This window comes from Triturus cristatus, chromosome 10 (assembly GCF_964204655.1).
Source record: "Triturus cristatus chromosome 10, aTriCri1.1, whole genome shotgun sequence".
In the NCBI taxonomy this organism is placed as follows: domain Eukaryota; kingdom Metazoa; phylum Chordata; class Amphibia; order Caudata; family Salamandridae; genus Triturus; species Triturus cristatus.
The window spans coordinates 604,997,266-605,019,427 of record NC_140593.1 but is presented as its reverse complement, the minus strand read 5'-3'; the positions used below and the strand labels follow the sequence as shown (position 1 = coordinate 605,019,427).

The 22,162-nt window shown below is 40.9% G+C and overlaps 1 protein-coding gene across 9 annotated transcripts in view; it reads right to left on the bottom strand.

Annotated features, from left to right (window-relative positions):
* The window catches only part of CIITA (class II major histocompatibility complex transactivator), a 473,615-nt gene that overhangs the window by 119,224 nt on the left and 332,229 nt on the right, over positions 1 to 22,162 (bottom strand). For all 9 annotated transcript variants that reach the window (XM_085632115.1, XM_085632119.1, XM_085632121.1 and 6 more), the window contains 4 exons: positions 21,590 to 21,649; positions 18,944 to 19,072; positions 12,069 to 12,137; positions 9,802 to 11,503 (listed from right to left, as the gene is read on the bottom strand). In XM_085632115.1, the coding sequence (XP_085488241.1) occupies positions 9,802 to 11,503; positions 12,069 to 12,137; positions 18,944 to 19,072; positions 21,590 to 21,649 (1,960 nt within the window). The remainder of the gene's footprint in view (positions 1 to 9,801; positions 11,504 to 12,068; positions 12,138 to 18,943; positions 19,073 to 21,589; positions 21,650 to 22,162) is intronic.

Sequence of the window (22,162 nt, the reverse complement as noted above, 5' to 3'; positions counted from 1 at the left end):
CATATTGAATTGGCTGCCTTAAAGCATAGGCAAGTGTCTGGAATCCTTGGGCTTGAGCACAGGAAATCACAGTCGAAACCCATTGCACCAGTTTTGAAGGTGTATGAAGCAAAATCTTTGGGATCTGCACTGTATGGTGCAGAATTGTGGGGATTTGGTAACCTTAACTCGATGCAGATGTCTGAGAATAAGTTTCTTAGGTCATTAGTCGGTCTCCCTAAAAGTACACCTCTGATACCAATGAGATATGATCTGGGAAGGGAGGCTGTAGGGGATCTGGCAAGATTACGCCCGATCTTGTATTAGAGGCGGCTCTGGTCTACACCAGAACTTAAGCATTATGCTGAGGGCTTTGCAGCAGTGATTAAGGCTGATGTTTTTCACAAGATCCAATGGTTGACCAAACTTAGAGCATTGTTATGTACGCTTGGGCTAAAGATGCTATGGGATACCCCACATGAAGCTGTCTTCCCTAGTAAGCAAGCAATTAAGGAATTGTATTGGGCCTATGTGTCCGAACAGGCATGGAGAACATCTGATGCAGGTTCTATGTCTGGTCGTTTTTTGGAGGTTAAGTCCCTCCCTATACTAGAATCATTTTGGGACATTATAACTAACCCAAGGGACAGGAAACTTTTTTTTCAACTGAGGATAGGCGCCCTCCCCTTAAGGTCTTTAACCGGGAGATGGAGGTGGTCTACTGATATTACCTGTCCCGCTTGTGGAACAACAAAGGAGTCCATTGGGCATTTCTTGTTTTCCTGCAAGGCCTATACTGCCCCTCGGCGTATTTGGTTAACACCGGCTTGCAGAAACTTAAACATTTCCAATGGTACTGTAGCTATGAGAATCATCTCCACTAGTTCCTGTCTCCAAATGACTGTTGCAACCGCCAAATTCTTGGGTTGGGCATGGTCCATTAGACAGAGCACCATTGCCTAGGAGTTAACCGTCTAGATGAATGTGATACTGGGATTGTGCTAATTTATTGTAACTATACTTATCCTTTTTAAATTGATTGTTTTTTATGATGTATGATATTAACAATTATTGTGTGTACTGCTTTTATGAGAAATTCTTGAATAAAGCTCTTTGAAAGAGAAAAGGCTGTGGCCCTCGGATTCTCCCTCCGATGCTGCCGTGCTCATGTCCACCAGCCACATATTCACACACTCGTCTGCTGAACCAGAAGTGATTGCAGCAGCACTAACTATTGGCGCTTTCACTGCACTTGTTGCCTCTGTTGCTGCAAGATACAGATACTTATTCTACGGAGCCTAAAACACTGGGCTCCGAGGCCCGAGACACTGTACGGTTCCCTCCTCTGTGCCTCCATTGATTTTGCCATTGTTTGAGGAGAAGCTGTTCAGTTGTTGGTGCAAATGCTGTTTGCTCAGGTAGGTTCTGCACTGGTTTTCCACTACTGTGTCTGGCTCCACTAGGGAGTTGGAGGAGTGAGGGCAAGCGACGGGGAAGATTCACCAAGAGCTGAGGCTAACTAAGGCACATGGATGGCCTGCTAGGAGCGCTCTTAGTGCGTTCTCTCAATCCATTCTCTTGGATTCTACCAACCATTGTGTACTTGCCGCATGTCAACCTTATCCCCAAATAAACGCCGGAAGGACACGTATCAGTTGTGGTGGAGGCGGCGGCAGCATGGAGGTAAGCCTAAGGGCACTGTCCCTTTCTTCATTTACTTCATCTTCAGTTGTACAGTATATTTTTAGCAGTGGCTGATCCTTGGTTCATATATACATCGGAGAACTTTACTGGAACTTTCGGCCTTGACTTTGCCTATAATTGACTCTTGACCAGCGCTTGGTGCAGCTGGAACACTCATAATCCATAATTTATATAAATGGGTACTAAACCCCGAGACGATCTATTTGTTGAAGGGGAATTGCTCTCCTGGGAGTGTTTGAGTAGAAAGATTGGCCCTGGCCTTGCTAAGCTAAAATATCTGCAGATGGCTAGCTGGTTTCGTTCCTATTCTGCACAGCCCTCTCGTAAAAATAAATTCCCAGTGGGGGGTTATAGTACTCTTATTACTCTGCTAATTGATAGACCCCCTGCTAAGAAGGAGATCTCGTCCTGGTACAATCTGATTTTGGAGGAGATGGACGGATTATTTAATCTTCCACAGGAACTCTGGGGGGCTGACATATTAAGTAATACGGATTTGCATGAGGTCTGGAGAACATCTTGTAGACTGCTGTGGGATGTGGTGAAACCGGCGTGGTTGCGTAGGAACCACATCTTCACTATCCACAGAGCATATTATTCCCCCCTTCGACTTTCTAAATTTACTCAGGGGAATATGGTGGGGTGCGCTAGATGTGGTCTCCTAGCAGCCTCTGACATCCACATGTTTTATGATTGCCCCCTTCTGTTTCAGTTTTGGGAAGCCATTTGTAAGATCCTGTCGTCCTCAATAGACTCCAGAATAACTGTACATCCTCAGTTGGTGATCTTCGGAGTCTTAGAGGGGGTCTCCAGCTCAGCAAAGAAGCTAGTATTTTACACTATACTACTGGCTAGAAGGGAGATATGCAGAAAGTGGAAGGATCCTTTACCTCCCTCTATCAACGATTGGTACGCCTCTACCCTGCAGGTTTCTAAGTTGGATTTGGCTAGAGCTGGGAATCCAGCCAAAAGATCATTTTGGCATCTTCTTAAATGGGATCAGTGAGACTCTGGGTTTTTTTTTTTCCCCAGGTCCAATGATTAAGCCATATTTACAACTGCTTGGCATAAGCGGTACTTGGATTCCCTTCTTTCAGCACTTGGGTGGCACCCCAGCTGAATTTCTGAGGTTATGGTATGGCGGTCCCTGGTATGTCAAGCTTTTCTGCTGTGGGATGAGGTCCCGGCTCCATGACTATCCCTCCCAGTTGGTTCGAACTGTGCCAGCATATTGCTTGTAATCAGATTGATTGCGCATCTATAACCTCGGTGGCATATGAGGACAAAAAAAAAAAAAAAAAAAAAAAAACGAAACCCCGAGACGCACCTGCATCCATGCCTCGTGGTGAATAGTAGAAACTCAGCATCCTGTGGTGAGCAGAAACAGCTGAAGTAGGGCCGATGCGGCTTGTACTCGCAGAGTAGCCTTGAGAAGTCCATCTGCTCCCTTAACCTAAGGGGGGTCCTGTTTAACCGAGCTGGTGTGGTGGATCCTATGATCTGGTAAAATCACCTTCAGAAGTTCTGCTATTCCCCTTGACCTATTCTTTAGCGTCTCTGAAAAGGAATATGACAGCTCGGAAACTTTGTTCAGGCAGACTGATCAATCTAAGGGCCTGTAAAAAGATCAACTCGAATGCCCTTAGGAATAAGGCAGCTCATGCCAACTTAGGGCCCGCCACCGCTCTGCTAAACCCGTGGTCGGGCCGTCCACCAGATCACAAGTGTTTCTCATGTCTGGCGGGCTTTTGTTTTATGTTCCCACAACGGTACCTCAGAAAAAGGGCTCCGCAACGGGAACGTCAAAAACAGTTCCTGCACAGCATGGACTATAAAGTCCATGCCCTGCAGGAACTGGTGTGCATTGTTTCCTCTCCCGCAACATTTTCATGGTGGTGGAACTGACATGAAAACCATGGTTGAGAGGAAACTTGTAATATGCTTAGGTGGACGTGGCGGTCCCGTCAAGCATATCACTGCCTCTACACCGCTGCGGTAGGGCAACGGCGGTCTGATCGCCCTAATTGTAATAGGGCAGGTAATAGAGACCGCCGCGCCCCCATGAGTCCACCAGATTCGCAATCAAGCTCGGACTCAATCTTTTCATTCTTCCAAAATTAGTTTGTTGACTCTGGGGCAGCAAACACACAGCCAGGAAATTTGGGGCCACGGTATTCCAGGACAGAGAATTTCCCAGGGAAATTAGAATCTAAAACAACCACAAATCCTATATCTCTGATCTCTTCCCCACATCTAACTGTTACAAAATACACCAAATCAGTGGTAGGGGAGGCTTCTATTCATCTGGTTAAAGTCTCAAATCTCCATGCTGAGGATTTCACCCTTCCTAATATAGATGTAGTGGTGATTAATCATTCCCCAAACGGGAATAGTTCTCTGCCCACTCCTTCTGGTCAGTCCAAGCCCCCTGGGATGAAGCTTTTTAGTAGTATCCCGTCCAGACTCTCCTCAACAGGTTTGGGGTCTTAAGATCCTCCTGACTTGGAGGCTCTCATGAATTCATCCTGCAGCATCTAAGGCCAATATCTGTAAGTCTCCATATCTCTCTAATGCCTGGAAAGAATTGTATCCTCCATTTTAGCTCTGCTTGAAAAAAAAACAATAACGCTGATCACACTCAAGACACTTTGCTGGGCTATAAAGGCAATGAGGTTCCCTTGCAGTCTGTGCAGCAACTGATGAGTATTAAGAAGACAAATCTCCACTCACAAGATATTTTGACATTTGCGGGCGGGGAGTTTCCCTCACAGCCATTGGAGGGGAAAGATAGGTTTAAAATGTGTGGTTCTAAAGTAGGTAACCCCCAAATTAAGTGCACCTTAAGAAGCTCCAGGTTACAGTAGGATGTGGAAAGTTCGGCTCATTATGTAAAATCCATTTTTAATCCTGACTACCCAAATCTTGGATCTACCTGTCCCATGGACAAATCTGCCTGTATGAAGTCCGATCCTTCCCTGATTTTAAGGTTTAAAGAGCTGGCTAAAATGTCCATTGATGAATCTTTAGAACCCTTGCAACCTATGAGGAAATCCAAAGGATATGAATCATCTGCAAAAAAGAAAAGGAATAAACGACGAATTGCAAAAAAGGGGCTGAATTTTCAAGAAATCAGTAGGATTACTCCAGAAGAGTCTCCAGTGAATAATGCTGTCCCTGAAACCAGCCCAGCCCAAATTGGCAGCGATGCTCATTCTGCAATGTTAGATTTATCCTCTGTTGCACCTAGGGCAGGAGGTTCACACATTGTTTTGGCTGATATTCCATCCTCCTCACAGTCTGTGAGCCCCCAGTCAGTTTAGCTTGACCCGATGGCAGACTCCTCCTATGCTGAGCCGTTGCACATTACATCCCTTTCCAGGTACTGGGATCACGATGCCATTCTACACCTTCAGACAATAGTTACAAATACATTAGACTTTGTTGCTTGATTTGATCACGTTGTGGTTTGAATCGCTCTCATTTATTATCTTGTTTTGCAGATACTGAAAACTTGAAAATGCTCCAAAGCAATAACATCTCCCTAGTATCGATTTTACGCACCTAATTAGTGAGTAAAACAAGGGTTTGTTTCAGTCTAAGTTAGTGGCAAATCTGGTTCTGCAGAACAGAGTTTCACTCCGGTCCCGTATTGTTGGAGGGGAAAAATCAAAAACAAACTCTTATTAATTTGTATCATTCTTTCCTGGATTGCCATTTAGCCACAAGCAAGCTATTTGGTGAAAACCTAAAGTCTTTACAGGTGTCAGTAATGGATGGGGGAGGCAAGTAGTCCATTATGGCAGTCAAGGGCTTAAAGCTGCACATTTTGTAATGGAGGATGAGCATTCCAAATGGGGTTGGCTAGCTAGTTCATTAAATACTGCCTATACAGCAAGCCTTAGTTTAAACCACATAGTTAACATTAATTTAACAGTGGCATCCTGGAATGCAGCAGGCCTGATTGATATAGAAGGGAAGCTGGATTTCATAAATAGTTTAAACGTCGACATAATCTGTATCCAGGAATCCTGGTGCTCTTTTCATTTTTCTCTCTATGGCTATTATGTTTTGAGTAGTAATATGGTTCCCTCTAGGAGAGGGCACGCTAAAGGAAGGATAGCCATGTTGCTAAGTAATAAGTTTAAATAGGAGTATAATAGCTTTATGGATCCCTCAATCTTTTCCAAGGCATAAAAAATCTCCCTGCTCAGGGTGAGAATATGAGGAATTCTATCTTAGTAGTAAATCTGTATATTCCTCTTGATCCCCACTTTAATACACTGCTAATTGACCTTTTTCTATTTATAAGCAAGCTTCTGGTCGAGCAGGAGAATCTTCAGGTTGTTTTAGTGGGATACTTAAATTGTAAAGCCCCAAACCATTCAATTAATTTGTCCTTAGACTCTGAAAAAGAAGAAGCATTAAATAGACCCCCATTTTATTTCCTTCAAAAATAAAAACCGATAAAAGAGGTCCCTCACTTCTCAATCTTCTAAGGAAGAATGATTGTGTTATCCTAAACAGTACTTTGATCTCGATTTTCCCGCTCAATATACATATAAATCCCTGCTGGGCCTATCTATAATTGATTACATCATTGCCTCATAGTCTGCCTGCAAACTTATGTCAGATTTAAAAGATATAAATACTCCACTTAGCGATCACAAAACACTGTCAATTACAGCATGTTGTTTGTTGGATTATGGAGATTTGATGGACCCCAGTCACAGTTTAATAAGAAGTCAGGGAGAACGCATTGGTCCATGCCAAGGATATCTTACTTAAAAGATCTATTGGTAGGGACAGGTAATGCTATATGCCATTGGAAAGATGATTTGTGCGACCATTTTAGTAAAGTTATGAAGCTGATTACCCATACTGTTTCTGAGAGTTTCCCCAAAACCCCTTATAAATTCCAATGCTGGCAACTTCTCTCTCTTAAAAAAGGAATAAACATAATAATTTGAACTCAATTTTTCTCTGTCTCATAAGAAAAAGCCAGGTTATTATCTCTACGTAACAGAAGAAGGCAGCGCTTAAAGATTATTCTAAGAAAGTAAAATTGCGATCGCCTGGGGATCAATTTAAGAGAAGCTGCATTTAGAAATTATGTGTATACATTTTGGGAACTCATTAATGACTGCATTGGGGCAAGAGTGAAATACCACCCCATCTCTATTAGCCAAGATGTATGGGACAGTTTTATTAGAGAATTATATGTGGGCAATCCTGGTGTTGACTTCTGTGTTGAAGATCTACCCACTAACTCTGAGATAACGCTAATTGGCTACGGTCCAGCCTCTTTGAATGAGATTGAGTATTTCATTAGGGCAATGCAGGCTTCAGGTGCAATGGGCAAGGACGAAGTTCCAATCTCGGTCATAAAAAGGGAGACAAAACTGTGGGCCCTGGTCTTTGATTACTGTTAAAACCACTCGTCTGTGCCCTCGTCTTGGACCTGAAATATTATTGTCCCATTTATTTAAAAAGGGTTATTGTAATTTACCCAGTAACTATCGACAAATTACTCTACTAGTAAGATGGGGCATCTTAATTCCTGGGTCCAGGAAAACATGATTATCGCATCCCCTTAGAACAAACGGGTTTCAGGAAAAGGCACTGCTTTTTAGATAACATCGCAGCTTTGCAACTCCTTACAGAATGATATGTGATCTAGAGAAAGTGTCCTGTCAATGCTGACTTTATAGATTTCTCCACAGCGTTTGATAAGGTTGATCGTCCAACCCTGTGAATAAAACTAGCTAATCTTGGGATGCCTAGTATTCTATTGCACCTGATTACTGCTCTCCACTCTTCAACCTGGTGCCAAATACAGTTAGGTGGGGATCAGAGGCTATCTACAGTTATCCCTACAAAAAACAGTCCAAAGCAAGCGTCTGCATGCGCCTCTGCTTTTTTCCCTTTATATATCCGATTTCCCCATTTTTTCATCTAAAAGCATGGGTTTCCCTCCCAGTATTGGTGGTCGTCCAGTGATCTGCCTAATTTATGGGGACAACATTGTGATATTGGACTTAACCCATAAAGGTTTAGACCATTGCCCAAGTACCCTACAACAGTATGCTGGAGCACATTTTTGAAAATTAACTCCACATAAAGCAAGGTGTTGTGCTTTCAGGGAAAAGGTGCGCCCCTGCTCCAACTACTTATGGCATCTTGGTACACACAAATGGGAAACAGTTAATTCCTATATCTTTTTAGTTAAAATAATGTCCAGTACACTGAATGACTCATAACATATATGCAATTGTGTGTGTAAAGCCCAATCACAGGCCACGGGGCATGGTTCTTTTTTATAAGGCAGTTGGACGGATACACTTTTCCCATCTTCTGTCAGTGTACCGGGCCAAAATTTCGCCCTACTCTTCTATATGCCATCGCACCAATTGACATGTCAAAGTGGAGTTTTTTATTAGATTAGTCTGAAGGCCACCTTACGACACCTTATGTGTAAAGACATTTTTTTACCGAAAAGTGTCTAAGTTTTATTTTTTAGGAATGTTAGTATGCTTTAGATCAATTTATTCTTGGTGTAAGTGTGGCCTCATCTACGTCGATGTCTCAGGTTAAAGCTTTTCTTAAGCAAGCTTCCCCCAAAGTTAAGTTTCTGTTTGGATCTCGATTCTTATTAGAATAATGTAAGTTTTGATTTGGTAATAAATTCTTATGTTTTGAACAAATCACAGCATTATGTGTCATGGAATATAGCCCATGGAGTGAGACGCCTCTGGGCAATAATCTGTCTAAATATTGTACCATTAAATGTTGTAACATCTAAATGGTATGGCTCCTCAAGCACGTCACCTCTGTAAAAATGGAAACCAGGATTTAAAACATGTTCTATTTATATGTCCAGCTTTGCTTTTATATAATTGTAAATTGCTGAGACTGCTCTTTCTAAGATTTTCTGCGTCCACAACCACAGAAGCTATATATTTACTACTTAACCCGCCAAATGTTATGTTTCGTATTCATGTTTTTAACTGTTTAAAATGTTTTTTGCCTTTATATTGAATGTAATAATTAATGCTCTTGGGCACATTTCAGTTTTTATTTCCAGTCATCTAACACGTATTTTGTGTGGACATCCTTGGAGTTCCAAAGCATGAGATAAAATTTGATTTGATCTGATTTGGTAAGAATGTTAATAGCCCAATTTGCATGTGCTACAGCGCATTCAGAGCTGTTAATTGCCCTTCACCTCATTAAATTGCGTTTGGGTCAAGCTCATAACTGACTGGCAGGCAATAACCAGCAGTAAACACCCCTGAAAAGGTTGTTAACAACTGTTAATGACTTAACAGAGGGAACTAATGCTTTATGACTGTTTTAAAAACAATTTGAGCACACACATATTTCAATAGTAGTAGCCAGACTTTAATTTAAAAAGTGTTACCCCTTACGTCCTTTGTCAATCCACTTAGGTAAACTATCAATCTAGGATGTACGATCTACAAATCCAGTTCTCTTATTGAATGGCTGGTTTAGTTTCTCAGACTCATCTAAGCAGGAACAAAAACAGTAATGGCTTGCTGTAAAAGCAGGATTGCATCATCTCAGAAAACGTGGGCATATATCAGAGTGCTACTACTTTTCTTGGTTGCACTGTGCCTAACATCAGTAATACAAAGTGGACATTGGAAAAATACCTTGAGCATATTTCTGTATTTTGTAATGTCTTAATGAGGAGTATCTGACACTGCCAACAAATGTGCAGTCTTATAAGAAAACATTTTGCTTTGTTTTTCTTTCTAATTAAAAAGCACAATCATATAATTTTGAACACACAGTTCAATGAAAACCATTAAATAACAATGGAACCAGGTGCTATGTAGTCTTTGTTACATGCACTCATAAAAGTCAAAATCCGATCTGCCTCTGTTAACGATGGATATCTCTTCCCTCAGCACCGTGCCTCCTAAATATGCATTATGCCATCCTCTCATGTAAGGAATGACACTCATTACAAATAGAAGTGCCTTTACTAAGAGCACATTTCTCTCTTCATGTACAACCCTTTCTCCTTCTACCTTTTAAGAATTGCTTTGATCTTCAATGCCATACATAATTCACAATCTGGCAAAGGCAATGACTAACCTGAACACTGAGACAGTGTTTAAAGTAACCAACTTCTTTAGATCTTGTAGGTTAATGCCAGTGTTCCTTAAATCCAAGGAAAATGTGTTTGAAGACCTCCTAAGAACATGCTGCAGCACGTGGACATCGGGCGGCGTAAGATGTATTCTCTGGAAAGAGATATCGCATTTGAGTTTAGAAGCTGTGAGCCCCAGCAGATCCCTGTCTTGACTTTCATACACACAGTGACAAAGTTCAAGAAGCATGTTCGAGCTAAGCTCATGTGCCTGCAGAGTCTTCAGGTAATGCGATACAGCGTTCCGCTTGTTACGTACTGAGTTCATTGTCTTCTTCTCCGAGGCGAAGCCTAGACTCAGATATTCTTCACAGAAGACGAGACCTGTCAAAAATCTACGGACAATGCACAGAAATTGGTCTTGAAGTTTTTTCTTTCTAGGCTCAAAAGAAATGTATCTCAAAAGACGTTTGCCCCTGACTGTGCGTGACAACACAAGGTGCAGTGCAACTAAAAACTTCTGGAGGGTACCATTTGAAAAAACACTGCGACTCTCTTTTCTCAGAGGGTTCAAACATATAGGGAAAGTCTTCATAAAACCATACTTCAATGCAAAGTCCTTTACGTCTCTTGAGGGGAATGAACTATGCATCAAAGCGTTCTGATGCGTTTCTCCAAGAGTCAATGCCAGAAGAGCTAATTTAGCAAAACACTCCTTGTCTACTGGCAAGTTAATGTTTGAATGTTGGTTAGCAGCTGAAAGATTATGAATTACTAAATTCACCAACAAGGTGGTTAGAGTTGATGGCAGTTTTCTGTCTCCTGCTTTGAATACTGCTTCAAAAGCAACACAAACGAGTCTACACATGAGAGGAATATAACAGTAGCTAAACAGGTATTGGCATTCCCTGATCTGTTTCATGCAATCTGTGCCATGAGAAACCTTTTGAAAATGTTTTTTCATGTACTCATCGACGTGATGTGGGGAGAAACCAATCATTTCAACAACTTTATCTGCCTTTGCCAAGTATTGGTTGAACTTGTCCTTGGGTCGTGCTGTTATCAGCACCGTGCACCCTCGCAGCAACTTCTTTAGGAAAATTCCTGCAAACAGTTCTTTCATGGTGTGTGACTGCTTGGAGGAGGGGTCAACTGAGCAATGCATCAGACCGTCAAAGTCTTGGACGTCATCAAATCCATCAAAAATCAGGAGAACTTCATCTGGATTGCGGAGGATATATTCGAAGACTTCATCAAATTTGTCATCAAGCTTCGCAGACAGTCCAAAAAGCAAGTCCTTGAGACTGAATTTTTGTCCAGTGAGGTTGAATCGCCGACACTCAAAACAAAACACAAAGACAAACTTTGAATACCCACCAGTTGACCAGTCTTGGCAGACCTTCTTTACGAGAACTGATTTTCCCATCCCTGCTTGACCCAAAAGAACAACTGTTTTGGTTTCTCTTGGTTTCTCTCCAGTAACTTGAAACAGATTGCTTCTTTCCAACAATGATTTTTCCTTTTCTTTGACATCATAGATAGCAAGTTGTTTTTCTACACCTTTGGTGGTATTGTTGCCAGTTTTATTTTGAAAACAGCTTTGCATCAGAGTGACGTCAGTATATATGTCGTCTGGAGTCCCTTCTGGGTCTCTTGTCATGAGCTTCCAACGCTCCTTCAGGAAAGACTGAAAAGCTTCCACATATTCTGAGGAGAGAAACAGGCAAGTCTGTGATCAAAAAGAAAACTCAATAAAAATGAAAGTGATATTTTTTTCTGTACAGTAAATGAAAATATATTTAGATCAATAACGTTTACAAATGATCCCACTTCAAATTGTGTCCATTTCAGGAAAACAATGTAAAGTCTCGGTGTGAACATGTTTGTATTGCTCCGCTGATTTTAATTACTATTAGAACATTGGAATTTTGAGAGCTCCATCGAAGAAAATGGAGTGGCTCCGGGCTTATAATGACTAAGCCTTCTGCTCCAACATTCCAATGTTTGTATATCTGTTTCTCCCTTTTTAATATAGAACATTCTACTCTCAGTGGGTGGAATCTTCTATTAGCCTTATAGCCCTTCTGCCTTGGGCTATACTGGCTGTTGAGGGCCCTACCCTTGTTATAGGCCTTTGCCCGCAGCTCAAGTATATAACTTGGTTTCAGAGCTTTTGACAACTGGTATAGCCCTCGCCAGCGTGCTAAAAGGCTATATTAATAGATTACATATTTACAGGAAATGAGAAAGATTTAAGCATCATGTTACTTACTTGGTTTTTTAAGAGTTTGTCTAGAAGTAATATTTGGAGTGGCTGGCTGTTTGCTGTACACTTCACAATCTGGAAAAAATAAATGTGATTAAAAATAATATTTTTATTTTAAATATAAATAATGAAAGGCTTTTTTTCAGAAATGCATCCCTATTCAAAATTGGTAACAGTTTCCCAGACACACACAGGAGACCATGTTTCAAATATAGCTTCTAGTTAGTGTAGCTGGAACCCAAGTGCAGGATTATATTGTGATCAAGATTTAGTAGGCCTTCTTTGAGAATACAAGTACCTGCTAAGGACTGATTTATGCAGGTTGGGTAGTTGTCACGGAAGGCACGTAGATATCTTTATCAAATGGAACTACAGTAAATCCAGAGCAAGATGACAACCATTAGGATGCTTGGTTGTTACGCCTTGGATAAAGTTGTCGTAGTGAGCGCAGATGATGTATTTTTGGGAAGTTTTAGTCATGCTTTTAAAATAGGAGCCTCAACTTGGGATAGGATTGGGCCTTTTGGTTACATTTGACACAAGGGACTACTCTGTACTAACTACTTGTGCTAAAGATGAGGCCAGTTTCTTGCTATTTAAGGAAATGCTTTAATTTTTGTTTGCTGGATTATATTTCGAATTCCATCTTGATATGTCTCAGTTAAACCCTGGATTTCCTTCAGGTCTTCTTTATTCTATTTTGCATTTATAAGAATCCTTTTGTAACTAACGAGATACTACTCTCCCGATAGCATTTAGGCTTGTGTTCTGGTTACGATTCTGTATTGAATTTCCACCTTTTCCTAGACTCATGCAGTGGCATAACATAAAATGATCAAAGAATGTGAAGAGGGGCCCCTTAGTCTCCCATACATCACAGATATTCACTGGCCTTGGGGAGGAATGTGACCGCCCTAAAGGACCGGGGGCCCCCTGAAGGTTTGGGGGCTACAGGGGCCTATGTCATGGGCCTGGCTAGCTATTTTTATTTCTTAGATGAGCAGTGCTCTATGAAAGACACACTCTCTGAAGGGTCCCTCAGCCACTCTCAAAAGGGGCAGTGCAGAAGCTGACTGAAGGAGAAACAAATTAACTATTTTGTTTCTCTTCAGCCCTGGGTCTGCACGCTGTCAACTTAGAGCGTGCAGCTCACTGCAACGGCTTTAGAGACACGACCAGGTCTACAGCACAGTAAAGCTGAGGGGGGCCCTATCCATGCACCAAAGACTGGGGGACTGCCGCACTGCGGGGGTTGTGAAGGTGTCCGTTACGCTCCTGGACAAATGTGGCTTAATTACAAGGGATGCTGTAATTAATGACCCCTGCGGAAACATCTGTTTGCTCAGGGCTGGCAATTACATGTGGGTCTGTGTTTACCACACCCGGTAATTGGCACTTATAGTAAAATCTGTATTTCTTGAATACATTTCGGCAGGTTAAACAGGGAAAAAGTTCTGGTAAAAATAAGGACACGCAGATTTTGGTGTGAAAGGTACCAACAGGTGCACATTATCCCTCCTTTTCGAGGGCTAAACTTCTAATAGCCAGTATTTATCACACCCATTGAATTCTTAAACCCAGAATATCGGATTTTAATGTGTGCAAATTACATCACAACTCACACTGGTACACTCATAATTGAGGCTGTAGATTGGTGTTATTCTTTTTAAACTCCTTAGAGACTGTGAGAAATCTGGGTTGGAGGGTTTCATGGCAGTCAAAAGTTATTCAGTCTAAATTATAACAACAGAGGTCTCTCGTCTCTGGTGTCATGGGGCTTCCACACTGACGACCCTAAAACTGGGAATCAAGTACTCCACTTAGTATATTGCTCTCAGGGTAGTGAGACATAGCAGTTTAAGGCTTACTCAGAGGAGGTAAGGTTGCTTAGAAACTCTGAACTCGGCAACACAAACAAAACAAATATATACAGGCCGTCATTTGGAAATGTCTATCCATACACACTCCAAAGAGCCTCCCGCACTCCAGGGAGGTCGCAATCAAATCCCGTCTCCATTTAATCCAATACAAAATATTGCATAGGGCCTACTATGACCGGGCTAGATTACAGAAGATAGGGTGCGCAAGTGATCCAATATGCCACCGATGTGGACGGGAGGAGGGGAACTTCTACCATACTATTTGGGAGTGCACACATATACAAATATACTGGACGGCAGTCATAACGGAATCGAATAAAATATTGCAGATCTGGTGTGACTCATTACAGAGTTTTAACTGATCCGCCTCTGTTACTGGGAGATGGGTATGAGAAGGCTTGTCAGTGGTGCCAGCTAATCACCCTAGGAAACTTTATCCCTCATCCCTTCCTCAACAAGGAGAAGGCTAATCCCTACAAATAAGCCTTTGGTCCAAGGGAGGTTTTGAGCAGCCAGCTGTCCAGAAATGTATTAATGTTGCCCAGCATGGTACTTAAAAAACAAATCTCAAGGCTGAGGGGAATATCATGAATGCAAAAATCTACAAAGAAGCACACACAGGGCTAAACTAATCTTTTATATGTGTCTGGACCTTTTCAAACAAAGAAAATGTCAAAGCAGTCACGTTTCTTTTGTTGAGCCAATTCAAAATTGTATTTTGTGAGATTTTCATCTAAATTGTAAATACAGTTAAGCACTACAGACTTACACATTAGTTAATAAGAAAGAGATTTTTTTTTTTGGATTATCAATTCAGTTATGAGGCCATAAAGGCCATAACCCTGTGGTTCCCAAACTTTTTTGACCCACGGCTCCCTTGACCCATTGGCCATTGCCTGTGGCTCCCCAATGGTACTTTTTTTTGAGGGTGGGGGGATTACTTACATTTTTCTGCCTGAAAATAATTGAGATGAAGCTGATGAAGGTATTATGATCATATACGGAGGGTGTTTTGTATTACTAAGGCGGCGCCTCTAATAAAATATTCCTACTTACATTTCTTTGTCCATGCCTTTTTTAGAGTACCCTCTCAAACTTTTTTTTCCCACTTACAGTCCCCTATGCATGTAGGTCCCATTGCCAAAGTGATTCTGTGCTTGAAGAATATTTGCATGCACTTCCATTTTTACCCATGTCATACGTGCCAGCACACCTGCCTCAGCAGGTTGACTCACGATTTTTTTTAATCACCCCTCTTTCTTTCTTCCAAATGTTGCCATTATGCAGTATATATGGTGTTTTACTTCCCTGTGCTCAAGGAGAGAGCAGGCTTGTCTGGAAATCTGTGTGTGCTGAAAGAAATGTGTACTGGTAGTACCTATGGTTCAAGTACAAGTGTCAATACTTAATAATACTTAATGTGTTTAATAGACAGGACAACTGTACTTTCCTGATAATTTGCATTGGTGTAAAATGCAGTTGGAAAAAACCAAAACAATTAACGAGTCTAACAAAATAAATCAGGCAACTTCCGCATACTTTAGGAGTGTTGGAAAGTGGGGATCCAGTGAAATATGGAGGTTATCTCCCTCATCATGCCATCAATTAAGCACTACATTTACAGCTTTAGGCATGTCACTTACAAATCATTGACATCATGTGTTTAAATCTAATTAGTTCAACTGAAGCCAACAGACCCTTCAACATTAAATGCATTAAAGTGCTTAGTGCACGGCTTCCCAGGGAGCCATAGCACACAGTTTGGGAACCACTGCTAACCAAATTATTTTGTGTCCCATCTGTGACAGAGCTACATTTCAATAGAGATCATGGTGGGGTTTTCTGCTTTTCCTATTCTTAAGACATACAATAGGATAGCTCAATTGAATACCCTTTAAGATACGGAGTTGTTTGCTCATTATACTCATATTTGAGTCAATCAGAAGGAAGTTGCTTCAAAAATCGTTGAATATTCAACAAAATGCTGTCAATTCAGGTCTTGAATTGGGGCTTACAGTCTGGCATGTTTTGGTGACTATTCGTGGGCTCAGTTTTTTTAATTTTCTTTATCATGCTAGTTCAAGGAAATTTCACTAGTTGCAAGAGTGTAGTTTTGGCCGGAGAAGCAAGTTAGCCAAGATAGGAATTTTGTAACAGGATGTTTATATGACAGGCTTCTACCTCCTAACAAACATCTTTCTTTCATAATGTTAATATTGAAGGGATAAGGTTTGCAAGTGATTACTGGCAGAGCTGCTTTTATTAGAAGGGAAGTCCCCGGCAAGTCTCACACTGGGCATGTTGACAGATTAATAGTTTTTTTTATATATAAAAAGGCCAAAAAGAAATTCCATTACGGGATATTGAAGTTTAAGGTAGTAGTGCACCCAGAGTGGTGGATGGAGACAGTGCTTACTGCAATATGTTTCATCAACAAATGACATTTGTATTTGTCCACTGGGTGTCAAATGTTATTTTTGCCATGTTTTAATTGACAGACATCTTTTGTTATTGCTTTGAGATACAATGTTTCGAACAATGTTTCTGCTGCATTTAGTATCAACCAGATCAGCAGCAGTCACCTTGAAATACAAAATATACACATTTGGATGTTGCACTATGAGAACGTGAATTTACCTATTTTATTAAGAAAATTTGTAATACCACACATTTTCCTGTTTCCAGCTGAATTCTACAGTTTTTCATGCACAGTTATCACCAGATTTCACCTAGTAAAAACCATACACCGAAAGTGCCTGGTCATTGTGAAATGTGTGTGACATCCTGTGCTGATTCAGGCGCAAACTCAATTGATACTGCTGGGGCATTCAGAATGAGGCGATAATTGTTTACAAGAAAATCAGAAATCGTATTTATATCAAACAGGTTCCTCATGGTTGCAGGCCAGGAGTCCCCCTGCACCAGTCTCTTTCTCTGGCTCACAAAAAGACCTCAGAGAAATATGGGGACGCAAATTTTCATATAACAATAAAAGAGTGATCCATTTATCTCTGTAATTGCGAAACCAAGAATGCCCTATATGGAGTCCTACGCCTGTGCAGCAAACTTCATATAGGAAAAACCAACCAAGAGGTATCCAAAAGACTTGGGCAAAACAAATTAAGGAACCCTTCCAAACGGTCACAACAACCGTGGTCAAAACAATCCTACAGGTTAACCATACAGAGAATTAATTCAGTTGGGCAGTGCCCGATGTCCTCATCAAAGGGCCCAGAGGAGGGAGCAAGGAATGCCTCTTCCTGAAAAGGGAGGCTACACTTGAAACTGAACCTGGGCACTCTGAATGCTTGAAAGAATGAAATCTCTGAAGTGAACAATATAGGAAAACAAATTCTGTACAGCTTGCCTTGACTTCACGTAAGACGTGACCACAAAGTCAAGAGCGCAAAGTCAGTAGGTAAAATTCCCATGTAGAATGTGCTCCACGGCATTCAATGGTTACCAGGTTCACAAACATATGTTTAATTAAGTGACCCCTGAGTCTATAAGGCATCCTCACTTTGTTCTTGTTTAGAGTTTCTGGAAATACGCCAAGGTGATCCGGAAATGTAACTGGCAACTACAAGCCACGTGATGATGTGCATCCAACACCTTCCACAGGCTTACACTATTTCTGCCAAGACCCCTCTTCCTCCTGGGGCCCGACACATAAACTGCCTCTTCGAAACGCCAAAAGACTAACCAAAAGGAAAGCAGGTGTAATAATTTGGTAAATTTCAACCACAGGTGACTCACTAGAAATCTAATCTTTGTCTCTGCATGTAACTAAGACCTCCTTTCTTTCCCATTCTGAACAAATTCACTTGAAGTGCACGCACCTCTACATGGTCACATTTTGCATACTTTTCTCTTTAGGCCCATTTTCTCACAAGGTCGCGCATAACATGGTTCATTGAGCCCTGCATCAATGAACAATCATGAATAAGGTAATCCACTCCAATTAGTTTATATTCCTGGCACAGAAGCACATTGTGTGTTTCAAACAAATGACCTTGCCATTCCTGCTTCAGGCTCTTCCAAGCAATGAACATAGGCGTTTCAATTTGCCACAAATCCCTGACAGTAAAGACCACACCTGGGGTTACCACACTACCATATTTAGTCGCAACATTTTGCACATTTGGCACTAACACACCTTCATTCCTGTTTACCATGTTGATAGCAGGATAAACCCATGATGTCCTAGTCTTGACGAGACCCACAACACATAACAGGTTGAAACGCATCAACATGGGGGGCAAGCAATGCAACACATAAGAGAAGACCAGTAGGGTATTTACAGCATCCAAAAATACTTCTTTTCTTTTCTCTTCACCCACCCACATGGGACACATTAAGTGATACTAGAACATTTGAACTACACCTTTCCATGTTTCATTTGCATATGTACTTACTTTGGACACAAAATCCCAAAAAGAATTTACAATTTTGTAAATGATGATTTATTCTAGCTCTGCAAATAAAAAAAGTGAAAACTACCATTTGCTAAGAACTACCTCACAGAGTGCTCATTAAGTCACCAGTGACAGTTTTCCTGCACCTACATGGGCAACACAATCTGATGAGGTATGCTTTCAAACACCTTAATGTAATATGATATCAATATACTGAACAAAGAGAAGAGCATCTGTTTGACTGGTTTGTGTTTTGTAGAACACTTCTGATTTATTTAACTGTTCCTGGTGAATATGGAATGAATGCTGGGGAGCGCTTGTTCTTTATTCACAGTGTGATAGCTACACAAGAGTTAGGGTGTGGCTGAAACACAAGATGGAGGACTTCCAATGATATGACGCCTGAGCCTCTTAAGCCGATGCTGAGACAGAAAAGTCCCTCACGTGATGTTGCATGTGCACCCCTCCCCTGAGTGCTCAAGCTGCAATGGTATCTGGATCCCTGGTGCTGATTTTTGTTGTCATGGGCGAACACGGAATCACAGTGTTTACAAAAGTGATGGCCATTCCAAACAAGTTATCTCACCAGTTCTGGAGCACTGGTTCATTGAAGCTGGCTGTGGCATAGTTGGCATATCAGCAGTTGTTGGAACCGAGGGGCTGCATGATGCACTCCTGTCAGGAGATGTGGGAATACTTCCCACAGCTGAGTTCACTGTTAAATGACATTAAATAATACATTATACATTTTAAAGGTACTGGTAATTAACACAGAATATATTTCAATGATATCTGGAAGTGAAGATAAGCAACCCATTTTCTTTGATATTCAGATCAACATATTATTGTTGTGACTGCCACAAAAGTAAGCATACAATAGGTAGCAGCCATGCATTATGAGAGCTGCATCAATTGTCAGATAGTGTCACAAAAACGAACGTTTCATAACTCCTGGATGCTGGAGGTGTTTTTAATTCAGCTTTTAATCCATAAACACAGTTGGCAACTTCTAAATGTTTAATGTCAAATGTAGAGATACATATAATAAAAATCTATTTATTTGATTCTAATTTTGGAGCTGCTCTTATGGTACTGTAGCTGGGTTATGTCAATAAGCTTCACATAAGTTATTTATTTATTTTGTAAAGTCCTAAATTACCACCTTCCATCCGTTATGCAGGACTTTGGTGTCTTTGGTAACACTAGAGTTCTGGACATTTCGATGAGCATTATCGAGACAAGATAGTTATCCTATGCGCCTGGAGCACTTTGTCGAAATCAGGTGTCGTATTTACAATATGTGGTAAATACCATTACATCAGGTAAAGGTATTTTCCACATGTGGTACACACCTTCTATTCCAAGTTTTCAAGAAGTTTGAAAATCTGGGCCCAACTTTATGACAGCGTGCACTGAGTTTCTTTCAGCTGAATTTGGATTGGACAGCAAGCCATGCATTCCCTGATTTGATGGTGTGGTGGCATATAGTGCTGACTTCTGTTCCTTAAAAACTCCTGAGAAGTTGCACAGTATTTAAAATCTCATTCTTTTATCTCCTGGGAATCAGTTCAGTTTGTTCAGGAGTGGCCAAGCTTATGTGAATTAAGGCATGACCTGCCTACTCGGTTTTGGAACTTCAGGGATTTCAGATTCTCAACATGAATGCACAGTGCCCTTTGGCGATTTTAAACATTATCTTTTACAAAATTACAGAGTTTGCGACCACTGGAGGCCTATTCACTATGAGCAGATGCCCTTTAATGAGTTTAAAACGTTTTTCTGACTTTTGCGACCCTTTCCTTTCACAACACTAGAGGGGGTGTGAAAGAAGCTTCCTTCTCCTGTCTGTGAGTTGGGAAGGGACGTATCAATGTTTTTTCACTACAATACAAGTTGTGAACCATGAGCAGCTACCAAACCCTGAGTTGGGGTGGTATCTGATTTGCAAATGGGAAGCTGTCCGCAGCACACCATTTCTTTGGGAATTGTATTGGTGGCCTACAGGCCAATTTCTAGGGAACCACTAGCTTCTTATCTTGATGAGGCCCATATCATAAATATTTTGGGCCTGATTATCAAAGGTGAATTTATACTTTTGTGCAAGTTTATATTTTTAGGGATATTCACAAATTACAATATAATAGTAAATTTACAACTGCAGAGACTCTGCAGCCGGGGTGGAGAACTCTGCACATAAAAATATGTGGAGTCTCTGCTATCGTACACTATTAACTTGTAGTTTGTGAATACCAAAAAAAGAAAACTTACTAAAAATGTAAGTTTACCTTTGTGAATCAGGCCCCCAGTTTTTAAAAGTGTCACTTGTGCCTTAAATGTTTCCATTTGAGGAAGCAAATGCAAGGATGTTAGGATGGAGGTCCGCTGTTTTTTGGAAGGATTTCAAGGTGCTCAAGCAAGAGCCTCCACCGATGTCTCATGATGCTGGCTGGTGCAGAGGGTTTGATACCCAAAGCAACACTATTCACTTCTTCCTAAGTAAGGACGTTTGGTACATAAAACTCTGGATTCTGATAACACTGTTATGAGATCTGATATTCCAGTCAGCCTAGCCTGAAGACAACCTGAGGTCATCCTTAAATGGTGAATGCTTTCTAAGAACCATTGCCAACTTTATACTGCCAAAATGGAGACAATACTCCAGCTACATGGTCTCCGTTTACAATCCTATGACCTTATTCATAAAGGTAAACTTACACTTTTGATGTAAGTTTACCATATTTCGATATTCACAATCTACAAGTTTATTTTTACCTGTAGTAGCTTTACAACTGTAGTAAACTCTGCACATAAAAAGACAGGACAGTCTCTGCAGTCATAAAAATACATATTATTAGTACATATGCCTACTGCCTCGTCCAAATATGGGATCTGGCACATACAAGATATACATTTTCTATTCTTCTGTTATTTTAAATTAATATCAAAGTTATAAAACATCCATAAAACAATAAAAACATGTTTCATCAATCCACATCCTTCACACATAAAATGTAAAAAAAAACAAATACATATTGTGTTACTTTTCATTATTTCTGTTTCAGTGGGACAGGTTTGTGACAATTGAAATTCGCAATATTTTGTACAAGGCTGAGTGGTGCACTGTGGTCTCATCACATGTTGGCACACAACTAGTGCATTTCACAAGTACCTGGTTCATAAAGGGCAGAGTCTTAAAGGGGCCTTTAGGTAGGACACTAGAACTCCCTCTTACCTGGTGTAAAAGCAGACATAGGAGGTGAAGTAAACTGTGGGGACCGGGCTGGTTCTGGGGCTAGAAATGAATAAAACAACAAACGTAATACTGTTCAGTTTACTGTACTCAATTGCAGTGCAAAATACATATTGAACTGTATTAATTATATTTACTAAACAAATCAATTATCTGCGCTTTCAAACTCATACCCTTCCTAAAATAATCTTCACATGGTGCAGACCTAATGTTAAACTGAAATTATTTTCAGGCTCTTTGGACTTTTAGTTAATTGAAAGTGTACAGCGGAATGTCACACGGTAACAGACCTACTGTCACAATTATCCTCTCTGTACACACTTTCAGGGATAGCTAAGCATGATAATAGTGCCAGTGCTGGCACCCCCACCACCAGGGGCACTGTTGCTATGTCAGTGACAGAAAGTTGCCTTCTCTAAGCTTCCTTGACGATCCAATCAGATGCAGATAAGCAGTCAAGGCCTAGCTCAAGGGAAGTAGTGCATGGCTACTCTAGGTACAGTTCAACTATATTAACACAGGCTCAATATAATGTGAATTTCAAGACAGAGTTGT